The following is a 21,877-nucleotide window of genomic DNA, read 5'->3' as shown; positions in this document are numbered from 1 at the left end:
AAAAAAAAAAAAAAAAGAAAAGTACATAATTTAATCAGGTCATCCGAATGACTGAGAAGGGTTTAAGAGTTAAGAGAAGAAACGACTGTCACTGGTGTGAGGGGGACAACATAGAGCCCGTGACTGGCAGGAGTTTAGGGGCCACTGTGCTGGGCTCGGAAGTGACATGAGGACGTGGCAAAGCACAAATCCAAACACAGCAGGAAGACACCAGAAACACTCAGAAAACCCACGCAACCTCTGGCTAAGTCTAAATAACCGTAATGTCGCATCCAAACTTCAGTAAGATGAGGAAGCGATTCCTAGAATAAAACTAGTGAGAAATAAAATTTTAAAATTACCAAAAACAATCTGGAACAAACCCTCAGATGACTTCCAAGTTTTGGAAGATGGGGATCAGGAACTCATCACAAAGTTACAGACGCAGATAATCCCACAAACGGACACGGAATCCAAGTTTAAGAGCAGCCACAAGAACAGAAAGATAATCCAAAATTCCCAAACCATCAGAGCAGAGAAAGAAGTCAACAAACCTGATCCAGGCCCTCAAGGGTAGAGGGGAAGAAGATGTGTTTTCTCACAAAGACAACGGGTTAAACTCCCCTATCAAAGATAACCTGAGATGGGTGTAAAAAAGCCAAGCAAAAGCCTCTGTAACACACCTGAGACAAATGACAGGGAGGGTGGAAGCAGAGCCCAACAGCAACAGTAGCGATGTTAGTACAAGAGAAACGGGGGTTGGAGCAAAAACACACTAAACAGGAAAAAAAGAGAAAAAAAAGAATCCACGCTGGCAAAAGGTGCAAGTCATCAAAACTATGTAAGAACCACCAGCCTGCACACCCAGCAGCACGGCTCCTAAGCATCACTGCGAGGTTAGAGCAACAGAGAGAACAGGAATCTAAAGGGGTGCGTCAACAAGAAAAACCACCGAACTTGAATGTCGGAGTTAACCATCTCCCAGGATGCCGGCTTGCTTCTCACTCATTCAACGTAACACCTCAAGGTGCCTCACAAGTAGGAAATCATTTAATCTTCCTAAAAACCTCGAGGCAATCTCATCACCACCTCACACCACAGACAGAGAAACTGAGACAGAGGTAGGTCACTTGTGAAGGCCACGCCCTGGCTAAAGGCAGAGCAGGACGTGGACAACTGGCCCCCGGGGTCTGCTTGTTTACCCACCACACCAACCAGCAAACTCAGCCAAAGGAAAATCACCCCAGGACCCCTGGAAAATCTGCACCCAAGTGAACAAGAAAGAAGATCTCAATCCCCCAAGGCGGAGGTCCGCGTAGACAACACTCCCTGACCAACACTCCCTGACCGCTCGGGAAGGAGACTAGAAAGGAGAGTGGATGGAACCCAAAAAGGCCATGTTACTCGAATACTTCAGAACAAACTTCTTGATCAAAAAGGAACTCTGATGAAATTACAGCTTCTTTAGAAATGAATGCCAGTGAAAATGTTACTCATAAAAGTGTGCAGGGAGGGCCGGGCGCGGTGGCTCAAGCCTGTAATCCCAGCACTTTGGGAGGCCAAGACAGGCAGATCACGAGGTCAGGAGATCGAGACCATCCTGGCTAACACAGTGAAACCCCGTCTCTACTAAAAAATACAAAAAACTAGCCGGGCGTGGTGGCGGCGCCTGTAGTCCCAGCTACTCGGGAGGCTGAGGCAGGAGAATGGCGTAAACCCGGGAGGCGGAGCTTGCAGTGAGCTGAGATCCGGCCACTGCACTCCAGCCTGGGCAACAGAGCGAGACTCCGTCTCAAAAAAAAAAAAAAAAAAAGTGCAGGGAGAAGCCAGGAGCACACAGGAAACACACAGCCAGAAATGCACTTACAAAGACCGGGCAGGCATGCGGGCTCATGCCTGGAATCCTGGCACTTTGGAAGACTGAGGCAGGCGGACTGCTTGAGCCCAGGAGTTCAGACTGGCCTAGGCAACACAGCAAGACTCCATTGCTACAAAAAATTTAAAAAGTTAACTGGTGTGGTGTGCCAACAGTGTCTGCTACTCTGGAGGCTTGGGCAGGAGCCCAGGAGGCAGAGGGTGCAGGGAGCTGTGATTGTACCACTGCACTCCAGGCTGGATGAGAGAGCCAGATCCTGTCTCAAAGAACAACAAAAGACTTTTTTTTTTTTTTTTTTTTTGAAATGGAGTCTTGCTCTGTCGCCCAGGCTGGAGTGCAGTGGCGCGATCTCTGCACACTGCAAGCTCCACCTCCCGGGTTCACGTCATTCTCCTGCCTCAGCTTCGCGAGCAGCTGGGACTACAGGTGTGAGCCACTGTGCCCGGCCATTTTTTTTGTATTTTTAGTAGAGATGGGATTTCATCATGTTAACCAGGATGTCTTGATCTCCTAACCTCGTGGTCTGCCTGCCTCAGCCTCCCAAAGTGCTGGGATTACAGGCGTGAGCCACCGCGCCTGGCCAACAAAAGACTTTTAACTCAAGATGTCAGAAAAAAAAAATGTTTTAAGAAAATTCAGCAAGGCTGGGCATGGGGGCTCACGCCTATAATCCCAGCACTTTGGGAGGCCAAGGTGGGTGGATCACGAGGTCAGGAGTTCAAGACCAGCCTGGCTAACATGGTAAAACCCCATCTCTACTAAAAATATAAAAATTAGCAGGGCGTGGAAGGGCATGCCTGTAATCCCAGCTACTTGGGAGGCTGAGGCCTGTCTCACAAAAAAGAAAAAAAAGAAAATTCTGTAGGGCGTGGTGGCTCATGCCTGTAATTCTAGCACTTTCGGAGGCCGAGGCGGGCAGATCACCTGTGGTCGGGAGTCCAAGACCAGCCTGACCAACATGGAGAAACTCCGTCTCTACTAAAAATACAAAATTAGCCGGGCGTAGTGGCGCATGCCTGTAATCCCAGCTACTCAGGAGGCTGAGGCAGGAGAATCACTCGAACATGGGAGGCAAAGGTTGCAGTGAGCCGAGATCGTGCCATTGCACTCCAGCCTGGGCAACAAGAGCAAAATTTCATCTCAAAAAAGAAAAAAGAAAATTCAATGTTTGATCAATTAAAAAAAAAATTGGCTCTTTTGAAAGCAACAAATACATCTTGAGCACATCAAGGATCAAAAGAAAAGGTAAATATTAGTAAAAATAAGCACTGATATAAATTTAAAACTGCAAAACACAGATTAAACTGGAGGAGGACATCACACACAGCTTTACATCAATCCGTGGAAAACCACACCAGAGGAAGGGGGAGCAGCAGCCTGCGCCCCTCTGGAACACCAGCCCACCCAGCAGACCCCAAAACCGAATTTCCACAAGATCCCAGGGGGCTCCTCCCAGGGGGGAACTGCTCTAAGGACAAGTAACTAACAAAGGCCAACCAGGAAAGACCTGGGGCCTCAGCGCAGACGAGACCAACGCCACAGAGAGAAGAACAGCGTAGTTCCAGAAGAGCCGCCAAGCCACCAACAGAGGAAGCATCAGGCACTTAAACACCAGGAACCAAGCATGGCAGTGAAACCAGGGGTCATTAAAGAAGAGGGCGATTTCCTCTCTTCCTGCCCCTGCAGACCCCTTCTCTGAACTGGCTGCTCTTCTCTACTGACCCAAAAGGCAACGCCATCACATCCCACGTTGGACACACGTGTCTATTTCTGTAATGCTCACTGAACCTTTTAAACAATGCATAAGTATAAACTAAAAAGTTAAGGTCCCATTACTCAGCCGGGCGCGGTGGCTCACGCCTGTAATCCCAGCACTTTGGGAGGCTGAGGCAGGCAGGTCAACTGAGGTCAGGTGTTCAAGACCAGCCTGGCCAATGTGGTGAAATTCTGTCTCTACTAAAAATACAAAAGTTAGCCGGGCGTGGTAACAGGTGCCTATAGTCCCAGCTACTCAGGATGCTGAGGCAGGAGAATCGCTTGAACCCAGGAGGCAGAGGCCGTAGTGAGCCAAGATGGTGCCACTGCACTCCAGCCTGGCAGACAAGAGTAAAAACTCCACCCCCCAAAAAAAGTTCTTTAGACGTGGTTATGGAATTTCACTAAATTCTTTTTCTGCATGTCTGTGACCATGTAGTTTTTCTGTCTTCATCTGGTAATACAGTAAATGACACACGGACACACGAAGAGGCCTTCGACGTTCACTCCCACTTTCAACACACTGCTGGGCTGTGCCTTCTTTCACATAACATTCACAGACGCACACAGACGTGCCCGGAGGAAAAGGCACACAACTCGGGCCATGGGGCTGAGAGGCCAGAGCCGGCCGCTGACCTGCCACGTTTTATATCTGCCATGCTTTACCCTAGGCACGTGCTCCTCTGGTAATTTTTAAAAAAGAAAAACAAAGGAAGAAGTCGGGAGGAAGAAAACTGCAGCCCTTGGGTGCTGGGCATCACTTCATCCTGAGGGAAGGTTTTTGGTGTGAGCCCTCCGTCGGTGCTCCTGGCACTGCACTATTACAGGAAGACTAATACAGGAGCGTCCTGGAGCCCCGGGGCCCCACCTACCTGCTCAGGGTCCCTGGGGAGCACTAATACAGAAGCCCTGGGGCCCCGCCCACCTGCTCAGGGTCCCTGGGGAGCACTAATACAGAAGCCCTGGGGCCCCGCCCACCTGCTCAGGGTCCCTGGGGAGCACTAATACAGAAGCCCTGGGGCCCCACCCACCTGCTCAGGGTCCCTGGGGAGCACTAATACAGAAGCCCTGGGGCCCCATCCACCTGCTCAAGGCTCCCTGGGGAGCACTAATACAGAAGCCCCGGGGCCCCGCCCACCTGCTCATGGTTCCAAATACAGGAGCATCCGGAAGCCCCGGGGCCCCGCCCACCTGCTCATGGTTCCAAATACAGGAGCATCCGGAAGCCCCAGGGCCCCGCCCACCTGCTCGTCGCTGCGGTGGTAGTCGTTGTCCTCCTCCGGCTTCTCCTCCGCGGCCTCTTTGTTTGAACTGTCGTCTGCTTTGGTTTCACCTTTTAGCACAAACAGAACATAGTGCACCATGAAATCCAAACTGTCAAGCCATTTAAAAAACTCCACTGTACTCCAAATGCCGTCAAAAATTCATTCCATTAGGAGACTGAACCCCCGGAGCAGAGTAGGAGTCAAAGGAAAGCCGTCTGCAAAGCGTCTGCAGGGGTCTCCCCGGGAGGCGGAACGGGCGCATGGGTCTGTGGGTGCAGATGTGGGGAGCACAGAAGACAGGGACGGGGCAGCCGGAGCCGGTGTGGGACACACACATGCTTCGCACCCACCTGGCCAGGCCCGCCCAGAGCTGCTCAGTGCTGACCCCATCAGCCCTCCATCTGAAAGCCTTCTGCTAAAAATCCACTATTCTAACACTGCATTTAAAATGAAAACTTCCCCTCGGTAAAACGGGTCTGACAGGACTGCTTGGTTCCCAGACACGCTTCCCAAGCACCCCTCACGGCTGCGCTTCCTGGGACCCGCAAAGCCGTGGGAGTGACAGAGCCAGGCCCCTCTTACCCCTCCAACCCTCACAGATACACAGAGGAGCCTAAACATTTCTTAAGAGTGGCCGGGCGCGGTGGCTCAAGTCTGTAATCCCAGCACTTTGGGAGGCCGAGACAGGCGGATCACGAGGTCAGGAGATCGAGACCATCCTGGCTAACACGGTGAAACCCCGTCTCTACTAAAAAATACAAAAAAACTAGCCGGGCGAGGTGGCGGGCGCCTGTAGTCCCAGCTACTCGGGAGGCTGAGGCAGGAGAATGGCGTAAACCCGGGAGGCGGAGCTTGCAGTGAGCTGAGATCCGGCCACTGCACTCCAGCCTGGGCGACAGAGTGAGACTCCGTCTCAAAAAAAAAAAAAAAAAAAAAAAAAAAAAAAAATTTCTTAAGAGTTTGTGTGGTCCACTAGGAAAATAAAATGTCCTCAAGACATGAAAATCTGTTGTGATACACTTGGATGTGAACATACCATTCCCTTTACACAGAAACCAAACCATTATTTTGCCATTTTACAGTAAACCAAGCCAAGCCAAGTCTCAGGAAGTTCACCTTCCACTACTTTTTCCACAGGCTCTCCGATCCCTGACCTCTGCCCCCAAGGCACTCTCGGGGGGCCCTCCTGCTCTCCCCTGCTGGCCTCACCCCTCCAGGACCCCCGCTTCTCCCCTCTGCCCACATTCCCACTGGTACCAGGAGTGAGGAGGAACGCCTCGAACCCTAACCTCCCCGCACCCTCAGGTTCCTTCATTTTCTCCCGAGTACGTGTGGGAGAGCCTGGCAGACAGTGCCGGCTCTTTAAGAAAAGGCCTTGTGCAGGGATTCCTGGGGCTTCTCGATGGGCACGCAGGGCACTCACCATTCCGATGGGAATCTAAGTGCTGTTTTGCAGAGCAGGTCTCCCCCTTGATGTCTCCAGGCACCTCCATGCCCAATTTGTGATAGAACTCCCTCTGCTTTCTCATTTCCGCTATGGAAAATCAACACACAGTCTTTAATCTTACACAGGCAGTGGATTATATTAAACTGTTCATAAACATCACATAAAGAAAATTACGGATTTGCATTATGAAGTTTGAAGGCTACTAATAAGAAAGCAGCAAATTAAGACTGGGATGTTTTTGGGGCTCAGCACAGCAGGAGGTGCCCCCCCCGGGCACCCGCCCCACCAGCCCACATGGGACGCTGAGTCGCAGGCCGGCTCTTCTAGGCCTAGGACAGGCATGGAGCCCAGGAAGCCCAGCTGTGGGACTGTCATTCCCATCTCGGCCACCGCCTGTGAGTGTCCAATGTCACAGAACCAACCATCACCAGGGGCTTGATAAATACTGCAGCCACATGGGTGCCGCGTCAAACATCATTGCTGACCTCACGGCTGAGCCAGTGAACTGCCTGGACGCCCACAGCTCAGAGAATGAACCTGCCACTGGGCTCTCCCCACGCTTCTGCGCGGTGGCAGACCCTGCCAGCTCACAGGCACCTAAGACCGCCATTGAGGAACCCCAAGAGAGCCCTCAAGGGCCCGACAGCCCCAGGGACCATGTGTCCCGGGTGCCTGAGTCCACAGCCTGCTGCGACGGCTGCTCACAGCTATGGGCTCTGGCGCCACATTGCCTGGCAGTGGGTTAAGAGCGCCCCCTGGTGTCTGTGGCCACAACCACAGGCACAAATTCCAGGGAAGAGACTGCCCGGCCACAGACAGGCAGCATCCTCCTCACCCACACCTGCCATTGGGTCACTCCAGCTCGAGGCGGTCAGCATGCGGCCTCCGCTGGTTGGACCAGAAGAGGCCTGACCCTCCAGGGATGGCCAGCAAGAGCAGGCCAGAACCTTGCAGGTTCCAGGGAAAAGCAAACGGACTCTCAGCAAAGGCCCCCTAAATGTGACCTTAAGTTCACATCCAGGCAACGGAGTGGACGACGTGGGTCACTGCTCAGGAACACAGTAGCCTAGGTAGAGAGAGGAGGGGGCCCCGAGAGCCTGGGCAGAGAGAGGAGGGGGCCCCGAGAGCCTAGGAAGAGAGAGGAGGGGACCCCGAGAGCCTAGGAAGAGAGAGGAAGGGACCCCGAGAGCCTGGGAAGAGGGGACCCTGAGAGCCTGGGGAGAGGAAGGGACCCCGAGAGCCTGGATAGAGACAGGAGGGGACCCCAAGGCCTGGGTAGAGGGGGGGGACCCCGAGAGCCTGGGGAGAGGAAGGGACCCCGAGAGCCTGGGTAGAGACAGGAGGGGACCCCGAGAGCCAAGGGGATAGGTGTGGCCGGCCTCAGGTGGAGCTTCACAAGGGAAATGCTGAAAGATTGGCCTGGACAATCTGAGAGCAGCTTGAAAGAAAATGTTTCCCTTAAATAATCACATCCCAGCAGCTGAAACGGAGGCCTGGAAGACAGGGGCTGACAGCAGGAGGCTGTGCCCATCAGTCTCCAGAAGAGCTGTAATGGGAATGATAGAAAGGTCACATGGGTCCATGCAAAGGAGAGAGCCCCATGGACACAGTGGAAAACAACTCAGCTTCAGACCCTTGGCTCTAATTCCCATTTCTTTAATTTTCACCTAGAAGAATAAAAAAGGATTAAAAATAGTAGCACTCAGTGTCAGGTGTATAGAGGCATCCAAACATTTATTGGGGCTGGGCGTGGCTCACACCTGTAATCCTGGCAGTTTGGGAGGCTGAGGCAGGTGGATCACCTGAGGTCAGGAGTTTGAGACCAGCCTGGCCAACACAGTGAAACCCCATCTCTACTAAAATACAAAAAATTAGCTGGGCATGGTGGCAGATGCCTGTAATCCCAGCTACTCAGGAGGCTGAGACAGGAGAACCGTGTGAACCTGGGAGGCGGAGGTTGCGGTGAGCTGAGATAGTGCCACTGCACTCAGCCTGGGCAACAAGAGTGAAACTCCATCTCAAAAGTGAATGAATGAATGAATGAATGAATGAATGAATAAGAGCTCACTGTCTCCGGACACTGCTCTTAAGCTGTGGCAGTCCAGCCTGATCTGATGAGCTCACTGTTGGCACAAGGCTAACGAATCAGACAATTGGAAGCTTACTCTGACTACAGCCGTATTTCATTTTCACTTCTGAGAGGAAATTCTGCTGTGATGAGACATTCCATTTTAAATTTTCAGTATTTTCTAAATACTGCTTTCCTGTGAGTGGGGAATATTGCTGGTGTCTAAATACTGCTTTCCCGTAAGGGCGGATATTGCTGGTGTTGAGTCGGTGACTCCACTGTCAGCTGTTTGCTCTCGACATAGCTACAGTATCACGGATGAGAAACTCCGGATGAGAAACTCCGTGCTTTGCCATCAACAATGACAGTTCAACAACAAAACAACTCAGAGTTCACTGTGGCTTCGAAGTGCAACCCTGAAGTCTCCTTTTCTCCTTTCTTCATTCTGACGTGCAGGCCATGCAGTGGGCGTGAAAACGTCCCGACGCAGTGATGATGAGTTCCAGCCAGGGCGCACAGAGAGCTGCTCAAAGCCACCAGCAGGCAGGCAGCACACGCCCAGCGCACACTCAACTGCACCACGGACGGGTGAAGGCAGACCACCGCTGAGCCAGCAGGGCCGGTTCCAATCAGACTACGCACCATGAAATTTCAATTCTTAAATTTTCACATCATAAAATATGATGCTTTTGATTTTTTCGGACTATTTAAAAATGTAAAGAAACATTCTTAGCTCATGGGATCCTCTTGCCTCGGCCTCCCACAGTGCTAGGGCTACAGGCATGAGACACTGTGTCCGGTCCCCACGTTTCTAAAGCAAGAGGTGACAGGCATGTTCAGGATCCGTGGAGAGAGGACTGGTGAGCACGCAAGCCCCACGGCCCTCCCCAGGAACGGAGAGGAGCCTGGCACACCAAAGACTACGACACGCCCACCGAGTGAAAGAACGCAGAATGGGCAGAGACTGAGAATGGACACTTTGATAGGCCGGACGCGGTGGCTCACGCCTGCAATCCCAGCACTTTGGGAGGCCGAGGTGGGTGGATCATGAGGTCAGGAGATTGAGACCATCCTGGCTAACACGGTGAGACCCCGTCTCTACTAAAAATACAAAAAAAAAAAAAAAAAAAAAAATTAGCCCAGTGTGGTGGCGGGCACCTGTAGTCCCAGCTACTCGGGAGGCTGAGGCAGGATAATGGCGTGAACCCGGGAGGCGGAGCTTGCAGTGAGCCGAGATCATGCCACCGCACTCCAGCCTGGGTGACAGAGCCAGACTCCGTCTCAAAAAAAAAAAAAAAAAAAAAATCTATAAAAACAAAAAGAAACAACAAACCACTAAAACCCTAACCCCACCTGTGGTCTAGCAGGGAACTCTCTTCCAGCAAGCCCCCACCACGGCCGGGAGCGGGGACAGCGTGGAGGGCCTGCCCGGCACCCAGGTGGGAGGGGCAGGACTCAGTCGGCGTCTCCTCCAAAACAGGCACCTAGACCCTCAAGGGCTGACGCCTCGCTTCACCTCACCACTGCATCCTCGCAGCTAATGCGCATTTCAGGAAGAGGTCTCTGGTCGGAGAAATCAGGTTTATGATTGTCTGCCCCACAGATAAAACTAAACAAATTGCAAGTAGCCTCTATCAAGTAAACAGGTGCACTGCTAAGAGTTTTAAAGTTAGAATCCTCCTTCTAAAGAGCCATAAATGACTGAAAGTTTGAGAAACAACAACAAAAAGAATATTGACTCAATGGAAAACACGGTGGCCAGAGAGAGGAGCTTGTCAGGGAGACGGCTCGGGGCCACCGTGCCCTGGGGGTGTGAATCTGGAGCACTCCGGAACCTCCTCCCTCTCGACTTCTTCAGTGTAGACTGGAGTTGGCAGCATCCATGCTGGACAAGAGCGTGCTGAGGTGGACGAGAACACACAACTTGCTCCAGGCTGGACGCACTGTGCCCTCCCTGCACAAGCTCAAGTTCTATGGGAAGGTGGCACTGTGCACGGGTCTGCTGGCCTTGAGACACCACTGTCCCCCGAGGAGGAACCCGGGCTCTTGGGCAAAGAGGCAGGGCAGCCCTGAGGAGGAACCTGAGCCCTCAGGCAAAGAGGCAGGGCAGCCCCAAGAGCCTCGTGTCCTGGACAGGGACCACCCAAGACCCCGGGGCATGAAGAGGTGCCCACTGGCTGCAGATGAGGACTGGAGCATCAGGAAGGACACGAGCACGGCGCATGCAGAACACACAGGTCAAACCCCTGACTGCAGAGGCAGGGAAACCAGCTTGCTGTTTTGAACACAAATGAAGGAAATAGTTTTTTTTCAGCCCTTCCTACACAAAATGGACCAAATAGCAAAGTGTGTCTTTCTGGTTTTCTGGAAGCACTCCAACTAACACACAAAGACAAGTGATGGAACGGGGCGGCATGCAGATCTCAGTGCCACCCTCCTCAGCACGCGGACGACACCTGCCCTGAGGGACTCCCAGAAGTGGGCTTGCCAAAAACACAGCCGGAATGCGACCCAGGTCTACTGCCACAGGACAGCCCAGGACGATGGGAAGGCAGAGGCAAGAGGGAGCCAGAAGGAGGCCCGTGAGTCAGTGGCATTCTCTGGATCTGGACTGGAATAAAAACAGGCTGGCTGTGGGGGCTCACACCTGTAATCGCAGCACTTTGGGAGGCCGAGGCAGGAGGACTGCTTGAGACCAGAAGTTCAAGACCACCCTGGGCAACACAGCAAAACCCTATCCCTACAAACAATTAGCCAGGCATGGTGGTGCTTGCCTGTAGTTCCAGCTACCCGGCAGGCTGAGGCGGGAGAAGCACTTGAGCCCGGGAGGTTGAAGCTTCGGTGAGCTGTGATAGCACCGCTGCACTCTAGCCTGGGTGACAGGGACCGGGTCTCAAAAAAATAATAATAAATAAATAAACAACAACCAAAAACCACAGCATTTATGAGACAACTAGAAATGTCCGCGCTGAGGGACTATTTGGTTTTAAGGAATCTCCACCATTTTCCTAAATGTTATAAAGGTATGTGGTTATGAGCTTTAAGAACCCTTATCTTCTCGGGATAGTACTGTACCCTTTACAGATCAAAGGCCACGGGGCGAGGCTGAGGGAGCAGTAGGTGTAGCAAAGCCTGGAAACTGCTGGCGGGGGGTGGGGGGTCACAAAACTCGAGGTTCTTGCCCCAATCCTGTCCACTGCTATGCGTTTGAAACACTCCAGTGCAAACTTTTTTTTTAAGACAGAGTCTTGCTCTGTCATGCAGCCTGGAGCGCAGTGGTGTGATCTCGGCTCACTGCAACCTCTGCCTCCCGGGTTCAAGCGATTCTCCTGCCTCAGCCTCCTGAGTAGCTGGGATTACAGGCACCTGCCACCACGTCTGGCTCATTTTTTTTTTTTTGTATTTTTAGTATTTTTAGTAGAGACAGGGTTTCACTATGTTGGTCAGGCTGGTCTCAAACTTCTGACCTGATGATCCACCTACCTCGGCCTCCCAAAGTGCTGGGATTACAAGCATAAGCCATTGCGCCCGGCCACTAATGTTTCTTAAGGTGTCAGCACTGGTGGGGGTCACAAAACTCAGGGTCCTGCCCCAATCCCACCCACTGCTACGCGTCTGAAACACTCGGTGCAAACGTTTCTTAAGGTGTCAGCATTTTACTCGAATGTATCCTTTGCCTTTTCCCAGGACGAAAAAACTTTCAGATATTAAAAGACTAATTGTTTCATCTACGTTTACTCAGGAAATCTAAATTCTTCCTGCATGAATGAACTCTGTGAGTAGGGAAAGGAGCCTCTTAACAGTGTGATTCTCTGGGTCACGCATTAAAGGTGAGATACGATTTCTATGGATCTGGCATATTCAGCTGTGTTTTGAATTCTAACCCTCTTCTGAGATACAGTGAGAACCAGCCCAAGTGAATTCTCAGCTTCTCTATCTGCCTTTGAAAGGTCTGATGAGCAGAATGCCAGGACAGCCCACCTGGCGCTGACCCGGCCCCTCCTTGGCCTCCTTCCCGGTCGCCAGCGGAGGGCCACCACCACCGTGCGAGCGGCGGGAGCCAGGGAGCTTTCCGCCGAGCGATCCCCAAGCAACCGATTTCCACTTGCAGGGTATTTGTACTACTTGGTATTTCCTTTAATTCTAAATGAAATTTGACTTTACAGTGAAGTTTTTCTAGAAACACCAGCTACCCGCTCTGCCAATGTGCTGCTCCTCTGTTGTGGGGAGGCTGGTGCTGTGGGATGGGGAGAGGCAAGTCTGGGACAGGAGGTGGGGCCCAGGAAGAAGGCAGGGTCCTGGGCGGGGCAGGAGCTGCATTGAGCGCTGGGGGTCCCATGCACTAAACATGCGATCCATACTTGCTGAATGAATACAGAGAAGGGGCAGAAAGATGTCTACGGATCCTAGACAGACAAAAGAAGAGACCAGCCAAGGAGATAAAGATGGGCTGAGAGCAGGGACGAGAAGACAGTGATTCGACCAAAAGGAAAGGGGCCTCCCATCCGAGAACCAAACTTCCAGGAGAGCAGCGGCTGCAGAGGCCAGGCCGGGACCTCAGAGATCAGTGAGACAGTCGGACACTCACCTTCTTGGAGGCCTGGTACCAATTTGTAAACAATATCTTGCATGGTTCTGTCATGACTGGCGAAAGAACAGAAAGGTGGAGTTAGCTAGAAATGTTAATTCTATAATTCTTGTACATTTTCCATTTAACAATATCAAAGTTCAGAATCACCAGTTGGGAACTCTGTTGGAATTTTACTTCTAGTTTACAAATGAAAAAATGTTTGTGTCACCAAAAGCTATGTATGACTTGAATTAATGCATCATTTAATTTGGGCTCTGGCTGCTTACAAACATTCGAAATAATGACAGATAAGGTTATTCTGGGAACCCGTGCTTCTGTCTGCTGGACACCCCAGGTTCCCTGCGTCCCGTGCGCTCAGGAGACACTGTCCCTGCGGACACCCCAGGTTCCCCGCGTCCCGTGCGCTCAGGAGACACTGTCCCTGCAGACACCCAAGGTTCCCCGCGTCCCGTGCGCTCAGGAGACACTGTCCCTGCGGACACCCCAGGTTCCCTGCGTCCCGTGCGCTCAGGGGACACTGTCCCTGCGGACATCCCAGGTTCTCTGCGTCCCAGGGGACACTGTCCCTGCGGACATCCCAGGTTCTCTGCGTCCCGTGCGCTCAGGGGACACTGTCCCTGCGGACATCCCAGGTTCTCTGCGTCCCGTGCGCTCAGGGGACACTGTCCCTGCGGACACCCCAGGTTCCCTGCGTCCCAGGGGACACTGTCCCTGCGGACATCCCAGGTTCTCTGCGTCCCGTGCGCTCAGGGGACACTGTCCCTGCGGACATCCCAGGTTCTCTGCGTCCCATGCGCTCAGGGGACACTGTCCCTGCGGACATCCCAGGTTCTCTGCGTCCCATGCGCTCAGGGGACACTGTCCCTGCGGACATCCCAGGCTCTCTGCGTCCCAGGGGACACTGTCCCTGCGGACATCCCAGGTTCTCTGCGTCCCGTGCGCTCAGGGGACACTGTCCCTGCGGACATCCCAGGTTCTCTGCGTCCCATGCGCTCAGGGGACACTGTCCCTGCGGACATCCCAGGCTCTCTGCGTCCCAGGGGACACTGTCCCTGCGGACATCCCAGGTTCTCTGCGTCCTGTGCGCTCAGGGGACACTGTCCCTGCGGACATCCCAGGTTCTCTGCGTCCCATGCGCTCAGGGGACACTGTCCCTGCGGATACCCGAGGTTCCCTGCGTCCCGTGCGCTCAGGGGACACTGTCCCTGCGGACATCCCAGGTTCTCTGCGTCCCATGCGCTCAGGGGACACTGTCCCTGCGGACATCCCAGGTTCTCTGCGTCCCGTGCGCTCAGGGGACACTGTCCCTGCGGACATCCCAGGTTCTCTGCGTCCCGTGCGCTCAGGGGACACTGTCCCTGCAGACATCCCAGGTTCCCTGCGTCCCGTGCGCTCAGGGGACACTGTCCCTGCGGACACCCGAGGTTCCCTGCGTCCCGTGCGCTCAGGAGACACTGTCCCTGCGGACACCCGAGGTTCCCTGCGTCCCGTGCGCTCACCCGAGGTTCCCTGTGTCCTGTGCGCTCAGGGGACACTGTCCCTGCCCCTCCCACCAACTGCTTCCTGGGGTATCTTGGTCTTTGTGGGATTTCCACTGAACAGAGGCCTTTCTGGAATGTTTCCAAATAATGTAAAGAAAAGTCTGTAAGAGTTGGGTGCGGTGGCTCACACCTGTAATCCTAGCACTTCAGGAGGCCGAGGTGGGCGGATGACCTAAAGTCAGGAGTTTGAAACCAGCCTGGCCAACATGGTGAAACCCCATCTCTACTAAAAATACAAAAAATAGCCAGGCATGGTGGTGCACACCTGTAGTCCCAGCTACTCAGGAAGCTGAGGCAGGAGAATCGTTTGAACCCGGGCGGCAGAGGTTGCAATGAGTCCAGATCACACCACCACAATCAAGCCTGGGCAACAAGAGAGAGACTCTGTCCTAAGATGAGGCCCTTCCTGTCATCTTTATGATCTAGATCGAGGTTTTGTGAAAAGATTACATAAGCATGGTATTTAAAATCTAGTTCCCACTTTGGTATCCTCTTTTTATTTTTTTAGTTTTTTTGAGACAGGGTCTCCTTCTGTCACTTAGGCTGGAGTGCAGTGATGCGATCTTGGCTCACTGCAACCTCTGCCTCCTGGGCTCAAGCGATCCTCCCACCTCCGCCTCCTGAGTAGCTGGAACCGCAGACGCCGAGATTGAGACCAGCCTGGCCAACAAGGTGAAATCCCATCTCTACTAAAAATGCAAAAATTGGCCGGGCGCGGTGGCTCAAGCCTGTTATCCCAGTACTTTGGGAGGCCGAGACGGGTGGATCACGAGGTCAAGAGATTGAGACCATCCTGGCTAACATGGTGAAACCCCATCTCTACTAAAAAAAATACAAAAAACTAGCCGGGCGAGGTGGCAGGCGCCTGTAGTCCCAGCTACTCGTGAGGCTGAGGCAGGAGAATGGCGTAAATCCAGGAGGCGGAGCTTGCAGTGAGCTGAGATCCGGCCACTGCACTCCAGCCTGGGCGACAGAGCGAGACTCCGTCTCAAAAAAAAAAAAAAAAGTAAAAATTAGACAGGCTTGGTGGCAGGCGCCTGTAATCCCAGCTATTCGGGAGGCTGAGGCAGGAGAATCGTTTGAACCCAGGAGGCGAAGCTTGCAGCAGGCTGAGATGGCGCCATTGTACTCCAGCCTGGTGACAGCGAGATTCCGTCTCAAAAATAAATAAATAAAATTTTAAAATAATAATAATAAAAATAAAAGGGAAAAACAAACACATCGGCCTTTCCTCCTTCAAAATGTCTTCAGAATTATCTCTACTACCCTCTGTGGTATGAGGAGCATTTCCCTTCCTTTGGAGCAACCCCCCAAGTCTGTGTGAGAACCACATGCTCCACCTGGCTGGCCCCTTGGCCTCCTGCTCACGTCCAGGCCAGAGTTGCCTTCTCCAGAAACAGTGGCTGGCCCAGTGGTGAGTTGAGGCTCTCTGTGACCCTGGGCAGAAGACCGTGGCACAGGGAGACAGACCCCGGCCATGTGCCAGGGGCAGCAGGGCCAGGACCACCTGTTCCACGGCAGAAAGGTGGAAGGTGGATCCAAGGGCCAGCTCACATCAAATTTAACTTCAGCAAATTCTGCATAAAACTCATGACATTCAACCTGGGTCCTGAGGGTTCTCCAATGATTTGACTTGACTAAGTGATTTTTCTCTTTTTTTGAGACAGAGTCTTGCTCTGTTGCCAGGCTGGTGTGCAACGGCACAGTCTCCGCTTACTGCAACCTCCACCTCCTGGGTTCAAGCGATTCTCCTGTCTCAGTCTCCCGAATAGCTGGGATTACAGGCATGCGCCACCACGCCTGGCTGATTTTGTATTTTTAGTAGAGATGGGGTTTCTCCATATTGGTCAGGCTGGTCTCAAACTCCCGACCTCAGGTGATCCGCCCGCCTCGGTCTCCCAAAGTGCTGGGATTACAGGTGTGAGCCACTGTACCCAGTCTACTTGACTAAGTATTGATGGAAATGTATCTGCAGGCACAGTGTGGGCAGGCCTGGCAGGGTGGCCTGGTAAGTGCTGGACCCAGGTTCTTCGTGTGAAGCTCCTGGGGTGCCCTTGGTCAGGAGAGGCTGCTGCCAAGGCAGGATGGGGGTACAGCACTATGGCCTGGGAAGGCCCACACTCACAGAGACGCCCGGGGGCACTCACCCGACGTACTGTGGCCTGGGAAGGCCCACACTCTCAGAGACGCCTGGGGGCACTCACCCCACATACTGTGGCCTCGGAACACCCACACTCACAGAGACTCCTGGGGGCACTCACTCCGTACGGTGGCCTGGGAACGCCCACACTCACAGAGATGCCTGGGGGGCACTCACCCGACGTACTGTGGCCTGGGGAGGCCCACACTCACCCGATGTACTGCAGGGGGTGGCTCTGGTGGATCACGATCCTGCAGGTGGGGCAGGTGTTGTTCTCCTCCAGGTACTTCACCAGGCAGCTCCTGCAGACTGTCATCAAAGCACAAGTGTGTTAGGAGAGAGTCCAGAGCCAGGGCACCCAGCCCACCCATGTGCTCCACTGAACACGGGCATCTCTGAGCTCATTTTTGTGCAGATGCTCACTGCTGTCCTCCTTACGGCTCTTGGCTTCTGAAAAGGAAACATCTTGCCGTTCTGGTATCAGAAGCAACAAGAAAGTTTTAACTGTCCTGTCAATGGGCTTCCTCAAAGAGGCAGGGTTAGGATTTAAGTGGGAAGAAACACTTAGAATGGGGAGATGATGCTCAAAGGTGAGAGAGCTGTGGGTCATCAGAACATGGGCTAATATAGATAATTTTACAATACTTTGTCCTAAAAGATGACAGTATCTTCTATGTACAACTAGATAAAATCAAATGAAAATAACCTAACATAAAATATGCTAACCAGTATCTAAAAATACGATTAACGTTAAAGTCAAAATTCTATCAACTTGGCAAATATTTTATTTTCTAAAATGAGAAATACACAAGCATCACTTGTGTTATAAGTGTACACTTTATTTTAAAGATCCTGTTTAAGCGAAATGGTCCTCAGCCATCAAGAGACGCACAGAGCGGTCGTCCACACCAGCAGGGCCGCCAGCCATGAGGCCTCATGTTAGCACAAGAACTGAGCCTCAGCCTGACTGATGACGCCTGCCCGTCAGCTGCAGCCACACTTAGAGAAACACCCAGGTCTAGCCCCAGTTGTGAGTCCTCTAACACCAACGCACAGGCTCATCAGGTGTGCGGACGCACATCCAGTGTGAGGAGCACACTGGCAGGTTCCCCTTTGAAGGATTTAAGGAACTCCTTCGGAGATGTGGAAACCGCCAGCAGTGAGCGCCGTGTCACAGCGGCCACTGGCCCTGCTGCTCAGTGGCAGGAGCGTGGCCCCTCCTGTGTTTAGCTCTCCTAAGTGAGGCCTCATCTGCTCTGAAACCACCCACAGAACCTTTAGTGTGAAATGACTTTTCTGACTTATCCTCAAGATCCTCTCTGCCCCTGGTCCTGGGTCCTGCTTTTGTCGGGGCTTGAGCTCAAAGCTCGTGGTAAAACAAAGGCCAAGGTTCTGAAGAGCACACAGCTGGAAAGGGCACGCCCTCCCTGGGTGGCCTGGGTGGGGCACGCACAGGTGTGCAGGCACTCCGTCACCGTGGTGGCGTCGATGAGGTACCCACTGCACAGGCGGCAGGTGATGTGGGCGTTGATGTCCCACAGCTTGATCTTCCTGGTCAACATCTTTGGCTTCTGCAAGACAAAATGCGATTAATTAACACCTGAAACTCTCCAAAGCCTTTCATCCTTGGCTTAGTTCTGACAGCGGCCCTCCAAGGAAGAGCATGCAGGCTGGGAGGAAGGTGCAGGCCCCGGGCCCCGGCGGCAGGAGCCTCCTGGGCTCACTGGGTCCCAGGCTCCCATGTGCAGGGCACGGTCAGCAATCCAGTGTCTGTGTGCACTGGGACAAGCCCACCTTTTCAAAAGCCCCCGGCTCCGCCGGCACTGGCTTCTCTCTGTGCCTGACACCCCTTCCTCTCCTCTCGCAGTGAGGACTGAGAAGGGTCCATAAAGCTTCAGAGAGGCAGGATCCCGGGACCCTCTGTCTGTGAAGGCGGAGGGAGCAGGAGGAGGCTGCGAGGGCAGAGCTGCCAGATGGGATAAGGATGGGCAGGCTCTGGGCACCTGGACCCTGTGCGGCTGGCTCACAGCGCGGCCCCTGGGCCCAGTTTAAGAGTCTGGGCTGTGCGCCCTTCCCCCTTCCTCCTCATTCACTTCCGGGCCGGAGCCGCTTCCACGGGGTGTCCCGAGGCTGTGTCTCCCAGAGCCTGAGGCAGCACGGGGCAGGGGCCGCGTCGCCCCGGGGCCCCACTCTACCCTCGCAGGGCGGGCACAAGGCCAGGCCACAGTGGCTGGCGGAGGCCCTGCCTTGAGAGCTGCCGCAGCCGCTCTGCTCGCCCACCAGACCTGCGCCTTCAGGGAGCAGACCCCCGACGTCACCGCACACCGGCAGCAAGAGAGCAGGGCCGCTGCGTGGGTGGAGGCTGGCGGGGACTCAGGCTGGCCGGGGTGCACCCCACTACTGGGAGTTCGCTCCCCAGACCTTTCACCAGGAGAGAAGCAGGCACGAGTCTCCCTCAGTGAGGAGGGAAAGCCGCGACCCAAACTGCTGCATGCGTGACACCACTTCCGTCATCACCGCCACCAAGAGGCCCAGCCTGGAGCTCTCTGCTGAGCCCCACGTCGCCTGCTGCAGGCGCGGGCCTGGGGGTCCCACGAAGCAGCCGAAAGCTGGGCTCATCCAGGGGTCACATGCCTGTGGGTGAGGCCTGTCCCGGACCACTATGCCACCACCTTTACGCCTGCGGTCCTCACCTGGTCAGAGACTTCCAAAGTCAAATCCTCCCCTCCTCCTCCCTGTGGGGCTGTGAGGTTCGGGAGACCTGATGCGCACTGAGGATACGGAGCCTGCCCAGGAAGGGGAAGGGAGACGGAGGGGAGGGGGGCGGAGCCCCGCCCTGAGCCCGAGGACCACGCTCACCCAGGAGGGGAGGGGAGCCCCTCCCTGCGCCCCTGAGAACCACACCCACCTGGGAGGGGGAGCCCCACCCTGCATACCTGAGGACTACGCCCACACAGGAGGGGAGGGGAGCCCCACCCTGAGCCCCTGAGGATCACACCCATTTGGGAGGGGGAGCCCCACCCTGCGCACTTGAGGACCACACCCACCTGGGACAGGGAGCCCCGCCCTGAGCCCCTGAGGACCACACCCACCTGGGACGGGGAGCCCCGCCCTGCGCACTTGAGGACCACACCCACCCGGGAGGAGCGAGAGCCCTGCCCTGTGCCGGAGGATCTCCCGGTGCTAATCAACTGCCTCACAACTCACTGGGCAGAAGCCCCAGGCTGCGCCCCCACACAGCACTGCTCCTCCGCCACACGCCGTCCGGAGGGCACCCAAGTGAACCAGTGACGGAAGGAAACCAGCCCTCTGCACCCCGCGCTGCCATCAAGGCCTGGGCCCTCCACAGCTGGCTGGATCTTGGACTCTTACAGGAAGGGCCAGGAAAACTCGGCAGTGAACCGTGAATGCTGCACCGTGTCCTGACCCGCCTGCTACTCATGATCGCCCGCCCTCCCCACAACAGGCAACAGGGCTGGGCAAGGAGTCAGCAGCACCTCCGGGGTCGGGGACGTGGGCCTCACCTCCGCTAGACGTCCGCGTGTCCGTCCCTCTGCCGGGGCATGGAGGCTTCAGGCCAGCACTCCCACGCGACGCTGCCTCCTGGCTCCGCACGCGGGCTCGCTTCTGCACCCTCCTTCCGGCCCTGGCTCTTTTTCCATTTTCTAGCACAGAAAAGGCACCTGTTCACTTCGTGTCATGGTTGTGTGACTGCCACAACTCCGCCATTTAGACTAGAACTCGCAACCAAGCCCCACCGAGCAAAAGGCGGAATGGGGTCAATCAGAAGTACTGACCGCGAGAAAAGCTAAGGACCCACGCACGGCTCCAGCCTGTCCTCAGAGCCGGCGTTTAAGAGGCGCTGCAAGGCATGGCGACCACATGCACAAAGCGTGGTCTCGGCAAAGTCCGGCAGTTCACAGGCGCGGAAAGAGGAGGGCAGTCGGCCTACGTGCACTTACCTGAGCACGACGCCTGGGGTCCCTGCTACATTGTGACGCCTGCGGAAAAAGCACAACAGGGTTACCCTTGGACTGCAGGCGGACGGCCCCCATCCCACCGCGGTACCAAGCCTTGCTCGGTTACACTGGTCTGTTTGCTTAAAATAAGCGAAAGTTCTTCAGGGACCGTGAAGAACAGGCTCTACCTGGGAGGCCCAAGGCATCAGAGACAGCAGGAGTGGGCACGCGGCCCACGGGGGTGGGGGGCAGCTGGGGGCCCCATCATGCTGTTTTGGGCCCAAGAGGAAGCTCTTGGGTGGAAGCTCCCTGGAGGAGGGGTGAATTTCAGGGGTGATCTGGGGAAATGCAGGGCCTCAGAGGCAAGGCAGTGAGGGCCGGGTCCACGAGGCAGCATGAGAGCCCCGCAGTTCTGCCGCTGTGCACAGAGCGCTGTGTTCTTTTTTTTTTTTTTTTTTTTTGAGATGGAATCTGGCTCTGTCGCCGGGGCTGGAGTGCAGTGGCCGGATCTCAGCTCACTGCAAGCTCCGCCTCCCGGGTTTACGCCATTCTCCTGCCTCAGCCTCCCGAGTAGCTGGGACTACAGGCGACCTCCACCGTGCCCGGCTAGTTTTTTGTATTTTTTAGTAGAGACGGGGTTTCACCGTGTTAGCCAGGATGGTCTCGATCTCCTGACCTCGTGATCCGCCCGTCTCGGCCTCCCAAAGTGCTGGGATTACAGGCTTGAGCCACGGCGCCCTGCCCGAGCGCTGTGTTCTTTCCCAGTCACAGACCTGCCTGCGCCTGGCAGATGTACACCAAGGGCCCCAGTGCAGGCACTGAGCCTGGTACTGGGCTCAGCGGGGATGAGGACACGTGCGTTCTGTGGGGACAGGATGGTGACACGGCACGCGCAGCGCTCCGTTGGGGCCAGGGAGGGCACCTGGGGCCGTAGACAGGGAGGGGCAGGGTAGGGACATGGTCCCCACCTGAAAGACAGGCAGCAGGCACTATAGGACCCAGGGGACCACGTGGGGACCCCGCCTCTGGGATGAGGCACCAGGGTGACTGCCATGCTGGGAAGGCTTCCCCAGGAACCTTGGTGGCCTCTCCCATGTTCCTGTCTGAGCTTGGGAAACGGGTGGCTGGGGTCAGACTGTGGAAAGTGGGGGCCTGGGATGACGTACAGTGTCTGTGGCTTACTGACAGAGATTAAATACTTTCACGCTCTTCATTTTCTACCCCATTTGTATCATTTCTATTCCAGTTTCCCATAA

At 54.7% G+C, this 21,877-nt stretch overlaps 2 protein-coding genes across 22 annotated transcripts in view; both read right to left on the bottom strand.

Annotated features, from left to right (window-relative positions):
* Positions 1–21,877, bottom strand: part of PCGF3 (polycomb group ring finger 3) — a 64,795-nt gene that overhangs the window by 18,728 nt on the left and 24,190 nt on the right. For 5 of the 21 annotated variants that reach the window (XM_078001527.1, NM_001258171.1, XM_078001530.1 and 2 more), the window contains 7 exon segments: positions 20,625–20,663; positions 20,187–20,327; positions 18,116–18,233; positions 16,875–16,971; positions 12,979–13,034; positions 6,299–6,409; positions 4,855–4,943 (listed from right to left, as the gene is read on the bottom strand). In XM_078001527.1, the coding sequence (XP_077857653.1) occupies positions 4,855–4,943; positions 6,299–6,409; positions 12,979–13,034; positions 16,875–16,971; positions 18,116–18,224 (462 nt within the window). In that variant the 5' untranslated portion in view covers positions 18,225–18,233; positions 20,187–20,327; positions 20,625–20,663. 21 annotated transcript variants of the gene reach the window in all.
* Positions 13,645–16,823, bottom strand: LOC144341050 (uncharacterized). Its single transcript, XM_078002854.1, has 2 exons — positions 15,346–16,823; positions 13,645–14,748 (listed from the first exon to the last, which is right to left on the bottom strand). Exon 2 carries the CDS (start codon positions 14,347–14,349, stop codon positions 13,975–13,977), a length of 375 nt encoding a protein of 124 aa, XP_077858980.1. The 5' UTR covers positions 14,350–14,748; positions 15,346–16,823; the 3' UTR covers positions 13,645–13,974.

The sequence above is a fragment of the Macaca mulatta genome, chromosome 5 (assembly GCF_049350105.2).
Source record: "Macaca mulatta isolate MMU2019108-1 chromosome 5, T2T-MMU8v2.0, whole genome shotgun sequence".
Lineage (NCBI taxonomy): Eukaryota > Metazoa > Chordata > Mammalia > Primates > Cercopithecidae > Macaca > Macaca mulatta.
The sequence above is the reverse complement of the archived record's forward strand: the minus strand, read 5'-3'. Positions and strand labels throughout refer to the sequence as shown.